This window comes from Trachypithecus francoisi, unplaced genomic scaffold, assembly GCF_009764315.1.
Source record: "Trachypithecus francoisi isolate TF-2019V2 unplaced genomic scaffold, Tfra_2.0 Lachesis_group20, whole genome shotgun sequence".
Classification (NCBI taxonomy): domain Eukaryota; kingdom Metazoa; phylum Chordata; class Mammalia; order Primates; family Cercopithecidae; genus Trachypithecus; species Trachypithecus francoisi.
The window spans coordinates 61,004,180-61,017,747 of NW_022681466.1; the positions used below are offsets into that span (position 1 = coordinate 61,004,180).

The following is a 13,568-nucleotide window of genomic DNA, read 5'->3' on the forward strand; positions in this document are numbered from 1 at the left end:
GAGCCTAAGGTGGTGCTATGCAACCTGGGGGGTTGGTCAATCACTGTAGAACCTTCTAGACAAAAATGAAGGCTCTACCAACAGGTGAGAGACAGTAGAGGCCTTTGAGGGATATGGAACCCCCACAGGCAGAATTCTATGTTTTATATAAGTTCTTACATTCTCAGTCCCACTAACAAAAGAATACCCATTTATTGTAGGCTTCCTTTGAGAGTATTTAATTACCCATGCACTATGGATCTTGTTACAAAGCAGACAGATCCATATGCATTCTTATCCCCAAGCCCTTGAAGTGGAGGAGCCCCCACTGATGCTAGAGGGTGCTTCTGTCTCCAAGCTGCCTCTAGAGCCTATAAAAAAGGGCTGACAGGGCTGGGCGCAGTGGCTCATGCCTGTAATCCTAGCACTTTGGGAGGCTGAGATGGGCAGATCACCTGAGGTCAGGAGTTCGAGACCGGCTTGGCCAACATGATGAAGCCCTGTCTCTACTAAAAATATGAAAATTAGCCAGGCATGGTGGCGCATGCCTGTAGTCCCAGCTACTTGGGAGGCTGAGGCAGGAGAATTGCTTGGACCCGGGAGGCGAAGGTTGCAGTGAGTCAAAATTGTGCCACTGCACTGCACGCCAGCCTAGGTGACAGAGTGAGACTCCGTCTCAAAAAAAAAAAAAGGCTGGCAGAACTGATATCAACTAAGATTCCAATGAAGACTCCCCTGCTCACTTAGAACAAGGACCATCCATGCTTGGCTCTTGGATAATCAGAGTCTGATTAGAAATACACATTAAATTAAGTGATCCAGGTTAGTAGGGCAATGGTAGAGCAGGTGTTGGCTACCCATTTAGTCCTGAGAGTCAAAATGGGGCAATGCAATGGCCAGATGCCACCAGGAGGCCTAAGGAAAATGTTGGATGAAGGTGGAGAAAGGCATAAAGGAAGAGGATCTACTGAAGTTAAAACAAAGGATAGAGAAAGAAAACAAAGAGAATTAAACACATACAAATGAAAATGACCCCACATTACATGTTTCTGAATTATTCCCTTCCACGGGATATTTATATGGGGCCAGTTGCTTACAGCTAGCACTTGGAGTTGAACTTAGTTGCTCTGAAGGAAGAGAGGATGGTTCTCTGCCCTTTACCAGAGATCCAAGCTGTCCAGAGGACTAAAGAGCCCCTGACATTAGAAGGGAAGTTCAGACCAGGTGTAGTGACTCAGTCCCATAAACTCAGCACTTTGGGAGGGGAAGGTGGGAGGATCACTTGAGGCCAGGAGTTTGAGACCAGCCTGGGCAACATAGTGAGACCCTGTTTCTACAAAAACTTTTAAAAAAGTAAATTAGCTGGGCATGGGAGCATGCACCTGTAGTCCTACTCAAGACGCTGAAATGGAAGGATCACTAGAGCCCAGGAGTTTGAGGTTATAGTGAGCTATGATTGTGCCACTGTACTTCAGCCTGGGCAACAGAGTGAGACCCTGTCTCCCTCTCTCTCTCCTTCTCCCTCTAAAAAAGGGAATCTCCATTTTCAAAGTCTGCCTGCACCCACTACCCACACCACCACCCTCAAACCCAGATTCTTTGTTCTTGAAACTTCAGCTGTTCTCTAAATAGGGAAATACACATAAGGTACATTCCTGGAAAAAGAAGGTGTCAGAAGCCTTGGTAGAGAAGGGAATGGGGAGAAAAAATACGGCACAAATAGTGAATGGGGAGAACAAACAATGCACGCACAGGAGGGGAAGGTGGTGCCACAGAACAAGTTAAGATGGGAGATAAGGCGCATCAGACACAGCATAGCCCCACAGGCATGGGCAGGGGAGAGTCTCCTGGATGTCCCGAGCAGCAGTGACTGATAGGACAGATAGGGACTGGGAATCACCTTTATGTGGCTATGATGGAGTCCAGTTCATTTGGAAGCAGCCTTAAGTCCACAAATGGATAAATGCATGATCTGGCTCCCCTATGGCTTGGATCCTCTCTCTTTCCACTCTCGTCCTCTTTTATCCTGCTGTACTCAGACTGGCCTCCTTTCTACTTCCCCAATTCCCACCTTATTGGAGAGGCCTTCCCTGGCAAGAGCAGCTTCCTGCCACTGCACTCCCTGCTGCCTGCTTTAATTTTTCTCCTTGTACTTATTGTCAATAATTTATTTTGTCTGTTTCCCCCAGTGGAATGTGAGTTCTGTAAGGAACTCCGTAAACTCCGTATCTTCTAAATATTGCTTAGCACATAGCAGGCCTCATTAAATATTTGTTGAAAGAATGCATGAACCGAAAGCCATCATATTTATTATATGTATAAAGAGTTCTGTTGGCTGAAGTGTTGGGTGTTTTGGGTTGGCTATACCCGTTATATAGGTTGGTTACCCCTATAAGGGTAAGGGGTAGGGGAAAGGGTCAGTAACCACGGCAGTGGAGAAACCTCCATAAGAGTTGCTGTGTTCTGTTTGGAAATCCGTATTTCCGCCTCTGCTCCGAGGTTTGTAGGCTTGTGGCAGCTGGCCTCCACATTGGCCCCCAACAGTCCTCAGCTCCTGATATTCATGCCTCAGTGTAGTTCACACCCACTCAGAACAGGATATTGCAAAAATAACAGTGTGCAACCAATAGTATTGGTCATCAAAGACGCGGTGTCTTCTTTCTCGTTCTCTGATTACCCACCCTGAGGAAATCCAGGCACCATGCAGTGAAGACACTCAGCTACCCAGGGAGAGAACGTCACAGGGAGGAACTGAAGCTTCTTGCCAACATCCAGCACCATGTGAGTGAAGCATCTTGGAGGCAGATCCTCCAGCCCTAGTCAAGCCTTCAGAGGAGGCAGCCCTGCCTGACGTAGTGATGGCAACCTCATGAGACTCCAAGCCCAAAGCACTCAGGTTCCCAACCCACAGGAACCATGTGAGATAAGAGATGTTTATTACTGTTTTAAAATGCTAAGTTTGAGAGTAAATTGTTTCACAGTGCTAGGTAATAATCACAAAGTGGATGATGTGGGGACCAGCAATCCCAGGTTTGAGTTGATAGACTATGGCCCAGAATGTATCTTTTAGTGAGTAACTGTGAAGTGCATTTCCCACTCTGGAGATAGCTGGTCCCAGTTTGATTCTGCAACTCTTAGTAGCCACAAATGCCACCTGTATCCTCAATAAACTTTATTTAGACACCAATAGACACAACAGAAAATACATACACAGATACAGATTTTTTTTTCTCTATAGGGTGAACAAACATCACATAAGGAATTGTAAAAGTAGGTGCATGGAACGTAAGAAAATATTGCACAGTTCCTTGTTTACTCACACAAGACACATATCTCAGGGGAAGACAGGGATACACTATCCCTACAACAGAATTCACATTTGATCTGTAACAGCACACAGGTATTGGGATGGTAATCAAAGGAGTTAGGGATCCAGTGACTCTTGATGTGACAGAATGCTCACAACACTCGTAGGACCTTGTTTAAACAAAAGACAGAATTGAGGAGGAGTCCGTGCCCCCCGCACAGATGCTCTGCAAGCTGTCAGCTAGGTCGTAAAGCAGCTCAGCAGAAACTCTAGGTTAGCTTTCATCTTGAGGCTTGAAGGTTTGCATAACCTTCTACCTTTGTGTCCACATCCCAGAGTGTTTACGGAGACACACTGAGGATGCTGAAACTCTCCACATGCACACCGGCTTAGATACCACAGTACAGAACGTTGACATTGGTTTATAAAATGCAGCTTTCAAAAGGAAAAGGAATAATAGCCAAGAGGCGAACACACACATTGCAAATGCTGCTACATCCACCGGCAGTGTTTTCTACCACACTCCCGTGGTCCCCTCCCACAGGGAGCCGCCGGCATCTGTGTCCTGCTCCCCGCCATGGGTGGAGTGGGATGGGTGTCTCTTGGAAGTCTATCGCCCTCTAAAGTCACACCTGTGACCTCCTGGTAACTCCTGTCAGAAGCCACGCATGTCACCAGGACAAGCTGCCATGGAACCACCCCGCTTATTCCTGTCCCCGACAAGCCTCTGGCCTCCACACCATCTTCTCATTTCAGATGGGGGTTCCCTAGGCCACCTCTGTATTTTAGTAAAAAATGGTTTCCACTGTACCCTTGGTGTGTCCTCTTCCTAATGTGACAAATCCAGATGAGATGAAGTTATGGAGATCAGGTCCTCCACTTCGGTAAGCATCCTTCCCATAATGCCCTGCAAGAAGATGGGGCAGAATTACCTGGCGCATCCACGACACCAACATGGAAGACAAGCGCAGTTGTACCTCACTCAACAGTGACGGCATACATACCAGCAGCTAAGTCAGAAGGTGGAGGCAGTCAAGAATATATATACACATATATATAAAATATATATTATATATGAAAATTATATATATTACTGAATATATATACATATATATAATTATATATGATATATGTGTATATATATTAGTGTATATATACACATATATATACTCAGGGGAAGACAGGGATACACATCCCTACAACAGAATTCACATCTGATCTATAACATATAATATATATAAGTGTATATATACATATATGTATATAAAACTACACAACAAAGAACAAAGTCCTGGGAACATTACATTGAACGTATAGGAGAGCAAAGGAGACACATGGCTTGATTTTGGCATTTCTGGCTGAGTGCAAGGTACACCAGAACCTTAGTCTATTTGTCCCAATGCTCCTTCCTTTATCTCACCTTCCCTCTGTCTCTTTCAACCATTATTCATTTGTTTTTCCTTCCTAATGTTGATGAATCACACCACAACCTGTGGGACTACAGCTTGTGACTTCAGAGAAGTCCGACAGCAGCTGAGGCTGACAAATAGAATGGTGGTTACAAAATACTGAGAAAATATATATGTGCTTCGCTTCCTTGACTTTCTGCAGCAGACATTATCCCCTGCCCGCCTAATGCAGATATCTATATCTACCTGTGGGTTTAAGGGGAGGAAAAGACGGAGGGCAGGTTAGGATTGTGGATAGAAATTCAAAGAGAAGTAAGTTAATGTTCTACTTCTGACATTCAAAATAGGATTTTGCAGTATGCTTGAAATACAGGCATTGTAAAGAAAGGCCTCCCTGAATGCCCTCCTCAAGTATGCACATGTGAAAATGGAGAAAAACCATTTCTTTCATGTTACCACAAGAGTGTATTAAAAATCATATGTATAGCTATAACAACGCACAGAACTACTTCAGATATAATGTGAAGTTTAAAAATGGACAGAAACGGTTCACTAAATAGAATCACAGTGCTGTAAAAATTCAAACCGGTGCATGCATGCACACGCACGCGCACACACACACACACACACAAAGATAGAAAAAAAGCACACCAACATATCAAAGACAAATGTCTTTGGATAGTAGGAACATGAGTGCTATTTCTTCTGTCTTTTCAGCTTTTCTATATTTTCCAAGTGTTTTTTTCCGTATGAATATGTAATTTGTTTCATATAAATAGGTAAAATAAATGCCTAATGGAAAAAATTATGAAAATACAAAGACAATGCAAATCACGATTTTCCTAACAAGCCACTCTCTGGATCAACAGATTGCAACCCTGGGTACGTGCTGGAATCAGGGGTAGGGGAACGAGGAGAAGGAGAGCATTAAGACAAATAGCTAATGCACATGGGGCTTAAAACCCAGACGATGGGTTGACAGGTGCAGCAAACCACCATGGCACATGTATACCTATGTAACAAACCTGCATGTTCTGCACATGTATCCTGAAACTTAAAGTAAAAATGTTTTTTAAATGCAGACCCTCAGACTCAACTCCAGAGATTCTGATTCAATTGGCTGGGGTCCAGGCTTAGGCAGGTATATTTTTAAAACACTCTCTAGTGATTCTAATGTGCCACTAGAAATGATAACCACTGCCTTAGCGTAAATGGAGGAGCAACCTAAGCTCAGTTTATTCAGGTGGCTTCAATGAATACCTCTTAGGCACTCAGCTCTACCCACTATTTATATTCAGGGCTTCAGCTCTCTTCCTCAGAAAAGTGGAGTCTAGGTCCACTTCCCTCCCTCTCACCCGAGACCTCAAACCTAAGCATGCATCCGCATAGCCAGGAGGGCTTAAAACAGGTGCCGGGTCCCACTCCCAGAGCTTCTGATTCAGAAGACCCAGGATAGGGCTCAAGAGTCCTATCAAAGTCCCCTGGCGATGCGAATGCCACTGTTTTGGGAACCACACTCAGAAGTGGTGTCTTCGCACATCAGGAACAGGAGAATTTTGTCACTGTTTCCCTCACACCCTCCCTTCTGGAATAAGTTACCTCCTTCTTCAGGGCACACAGCTTTCCAGGAGGAGCATTCTTGCTGTAAAATACTGTCGCCACAACCCTTACGTTTATAGAATGGAATTATTAGGCCAGGCGCAGTGGTTCATGTCTATAACTGCAGCACTTTGGGAGGCTGAGGCGGGTGGATCACGGGGTCAGGCATTCGAGACCAGCCTGACCAACATGGTGAAACCCGGTCTCTACTAAAAAAAAATACAAAAATTAGCCAGGTGTGGTGGCACACATCTGTAATCCCAGCTACCTAGGAGGCTGAGGCAGGAGAACCGCTTGAAACCAGGAGGCGGAGGTTGCAGTGAGCTGAGATTGCGCCACTGTACTCCAGCCTGGGCAACAGAGTGAGGCTCCAACTCAGAAAAAAGAAAGAAAAGAACAGAATTATTAGAACTGAACTACGGCTTCTGCCCATCTCCTAGGCCATGTGACAACTCCAGAAACTGAACTCCACTATCTGGAGAAATACGTCTTCATCAGGGGAAGAAGAAGGGGGAGGTCAAAGGTGTGTGGAAGGGTTTGTTAACAGCCCTGGGGAGAGTTGGGACCCTTTTGTAACTCCATCACTTCCTCAGCACCCCACCCACTAACAGAAGAGTAAGAAAAAGAAGAAACGACTCAGAACCCTCATAAATTTGGCCCGCATTCATTCAGAACCTGTGATACATCCTGTAGAATTTGGACTGATGTTTGTGCTTCTTATAAATAACATATTTGATAAGTAAATCGATACTGAGGAAGATGGAACATAAAACTACGCCTGTGTCACTTACAAATCACTCTTATCTGTCAGGTGGAATAAGGTCCCTCAGGGCTATGCCTTGCTCTGGGGCTCGGGGTGATGCTCATTAGAAAGGAACTGAAGTTTCTGGATCACCAACTATGCACCAGGCAGAGAAACAGAGCCTCTGCAAACATAGCGTTTTTTTTTTTTTTGACATAATAATAGCTAACATTGTATATAGCATTTTGTAGTTTACAAAGATCTTTCACATATACGCGTTACTTAAAATTGTAGTCAGTGCCGTGCGGTAAGTTGTTTATTATTATTATTCTCCTATTTTCTTGATGGAAAAATAGAGGCCCTTGCATCCAAGTCTTCTGACTCCAAATCTCATGCTCAATCCAGTGTGCACACCTAGCTTCATTTACTCCTCTCAAGAACCTCATGAAAAATGGTCACTTTCCCAAGTTCATGGAGCTAAGTGGTGGTAGATTCTGGTTTCCAACCAGGTCTAGCTGCCTTCAAAGTCCACCATCTTTCTACACTCTCACACTGACCACCTCACCACTGTGGCCTGAACAAATCACCTGTGACCCTTCTCTAGGACAGTGACCAAGGCACAGTAGAAATGTTAGGTCTGGAGAATTCTACTTGGTGATACCCAGGTTCATAGAAGCTGAAGCTTAGAAGTACTGAGGTTTCGAGTCGGGGGAAAAATAAAAGATGCTGGGGCATAATGAGGCAGCACCAAGAACTTTTGAAAGGAATAAAGAATTCTTTGGTCAAATCCGTTTGAAAATGTTGAGTTTAATGAAAAGCTACATAAAAACCAAGTCTAGGGACTTCTCACAAGGCAGTGATCACTGAACTGTCTACGGAGCCTTTATGTGTTTCAAAGCCATCCTTTGGGACACTTTTCGGGAAAGCTGCTCATGAGGCTGAGGTGGAAAAAGCACAATGACAGTTTCAGCTTTCGTTTGAGCTGTGGTTCTCAAAGTTACGTGTGCACCACACTCTCCTGGATGGCACAGATCACTGGGTCCCGGCTCCAGAATCCCAGATTTAGTAGGTCAGAGGAGAGGCCTGACAATTTCCATTCCTAACAAGTTCCCAGATGATGCTGATAACGCTCTTAGGTCCAAGGACAACCCTTCATGAACCACTATGTTTGGACCAGTGACAGGTCAGTCTTCCGCCGGACCCAGGGTCAAGGTCTAGAATGATCTGCATTCTCAGAAGCCTCCAAAGTTTAATATGAACAAAGGCAGCATGAAGGGAAGAAGGGCTGGTTAAAAGTGAAGCCCCGGGCCGGGTGCGGTGGCTCACACCTGTAATCCCAGCACTTTGGGAGGTCGAGGCAGGTAGATCATGAGGTCAGTAGATTGGGAGCATCCTGGCTAACGTGGTGAAACCCCATCTTTACTAAAAATGCAAAAACTGAGCCAAGTGTGGTGGCATGTGCCTGTAGTCCCAGCTACTCGATAGAGTGAGACTTCATCTCAAGAAAAACAAAAAGTGAAGCCCTAGGTAGGCAAAGAGAAGAGAGGGGAGTCAGTGCCTCTTCTTTTCCTTGGTGATGCATAAAGTCAATGGGTTGATGATAGGAACTCATGATTATATGAGTAGGTATCACAGGATTTGTTAGCTGTAACACAAAGAACCTCCCCTTTCCGTGTCCTGCCGTCTCTGCCCATCTGCCGCTTATCAGGGTAAGAGGACAAAAGAGGGCAAACTGTGACCAAATTGCAATTCAAGAGAAACAACCATGTATATCCAGCAGAGCTCTGAACAGAAGTAAGCCAAAGTTCTGTGACACATGAGCAGTTCCATTCATAGGACGGGCAGACACACAGTCCACAGCCAGCGACAAGGGTGGTTTCCGGTTTCAGAGGATGCCTTCCACCACGTGCTGAACCGAATGGTGCAAATCGGCATCCTGGTGATGTCTATACCTCTAGTTCGGCCACTGCCCCCTCACCTTCACCACTGACAACCCTCCCTACAGCAACAAAGATTTCATTTTAGCTCAGTCACTGCCCAGGCTGCCTCGACCTCCCATCAGAACTCCATGCCTTTCCCAAATCTCAGCAGAATTCAGAAGTCCTAGAGACAGCACCAAAGGACAACTGTCCCCAGGCAGGATGCAGATTCAAGCTAAAGAGAGGACCGTGGCTGGGTTCCTGGAGTGTGTGATGCAGATGTCTCTGATAAGAAAGCAAGCGGAGGAGGCCGGGCGCGGTGGCTCAAGCCTGTAATCCCAGCACTTTGGGAGGCCGAGACGGGCGGATCACAAGGTCAGGAGATCGAGACCACCCTGGCTAATACAGTGAAACCCCGTCTCTACTAAAGAATACAAAAAACTAGCCGGGCGACGAGGCGGGCGCCTGTAGTCCCAGCTACTCGGGAGGCTGAGGCAGGAGAATGGCCTAAACCCGGGAGGCGGAGCTTGCAGTGAGCTGAGATCTCGCCACTGCACTCCAGCCTGGGCGACAGAGCCAGACTCCGTCTCAAAAAAAAAAAAAAAGAAAAAAGCAAGCGGAGGGAAAGCTTCTCTGTGAAAGAGATTTGGTGCAAGGAAAGGAGGGAAAAAATGAGATAATATCCAAATGGTGATCTCTGTAAGACTTAACAGAATTTTGCATCTGTGAGATTAGGCCAACAGCTATGAGGGGGAAACAAACTGATCAGCACAGTTTGCCTGGGGTTGTAGGTCTGGACTAGAGAACAGATACAGAAGGAAAGTGATAAAGCAGAGTCCAATGAGAGAAAGGCACTGGGTACTCGGAGGGGAAAGACAAAGAGATAAAAACTGTGGGAGAAAAGACAGGGCACAGAGGACAACTTTAGGAGTCATATCTATTTAAAATAACACTCCCAGAGGAGAGACAGAAGGGAGAGTTCAGAAGCAATAATTAAAAGTTAATAGTTTTTCTTTTTTTCTGAACAGATGGAAGACTTTGGTCTTTAGATCAAAAGAAAGAATCAAGTACCAGACTATGCATTAAAAGGGAACGATATCTAGATATACCCTGGTGAAATGCCATTTTAAAAAATAAAGGAGAAAACTCAAGCCAGCATCATACAACACAAAACCTACAGAAAGTGCAGCAATGTTTTTAAGAATTTTGAGCCTTTCATTTTTGTAGAGGCGGGACAGTGTACTGGTGGAGGGACACTCTATCTGGAAATGATTGACAAGATTCAAACCTCTGTGTGTCTGTGTCCTCAAATGCAAAAGGAAAACAATGATGATACCCATTTCATAGGGTCTTTGAGAAGGTTAAATGAGTTAATATATACAATACATATTATATATGTTACATATAATATGAATTATATATGTTATATGTTACATGAATACACAAAGCATTTAGAAGAGTACTATTAGTATTATTTAAGCACTACTATTACTGCATTTAAGTACTAGCATTAAGTATTTAGTGTTAAGTGCTAGTAGTATTTAAGTACTAGCGGTATTATTTGAGATAAGAGCTTACTATTATTTTTGAATGAAGATGTTTTGATTCCATTCCTCTAACTAAAAATTCACTGAAAATAGGCCAGGCGTGGTGGCTCACACCTGTAATCCCAGCACTTTGGGAGGCTGAGGCGGGTGGATCATGGCGTCAGGAGATCGAGGCCATCCTGGCTAACACGGTGAAACCCTGTCTCTACTAAAAAATACAAAAAATTAGCCAGGCATGGTGGCGGGTGCCTGTAGTCCCAGTCACTGGGGAGGCTGAGGCAGAAGAATGGTGTGAACCCGGGAGGCGGAGCTTGCAGTGAGCCGAGATTGCGCCACTGCACTCCAGCCTGGGCGACAGAGCAAGACTCCATTTCCAAAAAAAAAAAAAACTTCACTGAAAATAATGAAAAGAAGGGAGAACAGAAAAACTTTCTTCAGAAAAAAGTCCAGACTTTTCACTAAATAGGGGAAAAATATAGAAACATACACATACATGCAAATATACACAAAAACACACACAGAAATCAAGTCGAGGACTAAGAACTTAGTTTTGACTAAGTCAAAAACTAGAGAGAAAACAAAAAAAAATTTAAACTGTGATACATCAAAAGCAATCATGAAACTACAAGTCAAAGACAAAAAAAGTATATTTACATTACTTTCTAGAGCATGTAAATAACTTCACATTAATAAGAAAGTAAACAACCCAATAAAAAAAAAATAGGGAAAAGAAATGCATAGGCGACTCAAAGGAGAGAAAACCCGAAGGGCGAATACACATAAAGTAGTGTTCAATCTCACAAGTAATCAGGGAAATTCAAATTAAAACCATAATGAAGTATCATTTCACACTCAATAGCCTAGCAAAAATTAAAATGCCTGAGCCTACCGACATGAATAAGCAGAAACAGGAACTCATGTACCCTTCTGGTGGGGTATAAATCGGTTCAACTGCTTTGAAAAGCACTTTGGCAATGACTAATAAAGTTCAATGTGGATATAGCAGGAAACTGGCCATTCTACTTCTAGGTATATACCCTAGATAAAACTTCACACGTGCATAAGGAGATAGGCACCAGCATGTTCACTGCAATACAGTTTGTAATAGAGACAAATTAGGAAAAATTTGTCTTCCCAGCCAGAGAAAAGTCATAAATAGTGGTGTACTCACACAATGTACTCCTATGCAGTACAAATGAAATGTAATGAAATTAAATGAACCAGAGCTCTAAATATCAGCATGGATGGTTCTCAGTCATAATGATGAATGCACAAAGCAAACAAAAAAACAGGATGACATGACACAGAGAGAGTTTTAAAATATGCAACACAACACATTATATTGTTTAACGATGCGTGCATATGTAGTATTATACAGATACAAAGAAATTCATTGAAATGATAGAGATTTTAATATAACAGATAATTCTGTAGGTAAGAGGAAAAATGTAACTGAGAAAAAAAGTATAAAAAGTACTTCTCTGTTTCCTTTCTTATGCTGGGTAGCTGGAGACTAGATTGACAATTAAACAATTTTTTGTTTTATTTGTTTATAATCTAAATAAATGATGGATGGATAGATGGATAGATAGATGGACAGACTGATTGGTGGCTTTTGGTTAAGTGGCTGTTACCTGAGGGTTTTATTCATTGCCAAACTATCCTTTAAGAATAAAGGCCACAGGCCGGGAGCGGTGGCTCACGCCTGTAGTCCCAGCACTTTGGGAGGCTGAGGCGGGAGGATCACGAGGTCAGGAGATCGAGACCATCCTGGCTAACACGGTGAAATGCCATCTCTACTAAAACTATAAATAATTAGCCGGGTGTGGTGGCAAGCGCCTGTAGTCCCAGCTACTCGGGAGGCTGAGGCAGAAGAATGGCATGAACCTGGGAGGCAGAGCTTGCAGTGAGCTAAGATCGTGCCACTGCACTCCAGCCTGGGCGACAAAGTGAAACTCCATCTCAAAAAAAAAAAAAAGGCCGGGCGCGGTGGCTCAAGCCTGTAATCCCAGCACTTTGGGAGGCCGAGACGGGCGGATCACGAGGTCAGGAGATCGAGACCATCCTAGCTAACACGGTGAAACCCCGTCTCTACTAAAATATACAAAAAATTAGCCAGGCGAGATGGCGGGCGCCTGTAGTCCCAGCTACTCGGGAGGCTGAGGCGAGAGAATGGCGTAAACCCGGGAGGCGGAGCTTGCAGTGAGCTGAGATCCGGCCACTGCACTCCAGCCTGGGCGACAGAGCGAGACTCCGTCTCAAAAAAAAAAAAAAAAAGATAATAATAAATAAATAGTAAAAATTAAAAAAAAAAAAAAAGAGTAAAGGCCACAAAGAGTGTCCATTTTTAAGAACTCAGGGACCAAAATACCCACAAGTCATCACTGAGGGGAGAATACAAAAAGACTTGATGACAAAATCTGCCAAGAAAGAAATAAAACTCTAGAATTTCTAAAAACATGAATGTATTTATCTGTAATCTTCAAGCAGTACACAAATCCCAAATTCATTAAGAAAAGATTGGCAAACTAGATTACACATTTTTAAGCATTTAACGAATTATCTTTATTGACGGAAATAAAGTTAAATGATACTGGAGTTGCCCCAGAAAATCGGGTGGGCAAACAGGGTAATAAAAGTATACTGTGGTCATGAAATAAAACCGAAAGTAGCTTGAGGGGTGGGGGAGCAATTCTCCATCTTTAGAGCCTGCTTGAAATGCATTACGTGCCCACAGAACAGGCACAGAGCTGGCCTCTGACAAGCTGAGACGGAGCTTGAATGGTACTTCTGTATAACCGTGCATGGCTGAAACTATCTACGGAAAAATATACCACAGATAAAAGATAAAACACACACTATACCCCAGGGACATATTTTCAATACATGAGATAAAGTCATTTTCCCTTTATTTACAAAAAACTCCATCATGTCAGTAATAAAAAGACACACAGTACAAATAATAACTAGAAAAAATACACCAAAACTAAAAAAAAAAAACAAAAAACAAACCCAATAGGTAGTACCCCACTACACATAGAAAGAAAATGTTTTAAAAGGCTAATG

The 13,568-nt window shown here is 43.6% G+C and overlaps 1 protein-coding gene across 1 annotated transcript in view; it reads right to left on the reverse strand.

Moving 5' to 3' along the window:
- Positions 1–3,283: 3,283 nt before the first annotated feature.
- LOC117067683 (protein shisa-6-like) overlaps positions 3,284–13,568 on the reverse strand; it is a 147,529-nt gene continuing 137,244 nt past the window's right edge. Inside the window, exon 3 of the mRNA XM_033184527.1 lies at positions 3,284–4,193. Coding sequence (XP_033040418.1) covers positions 4,072–4,193 — 122 coding nt within the window. The 3' untranslated portion in view covers positions 3,284–4,071. The remainder of the gene's footprint in view (positions 4,194–13,568) is intronic.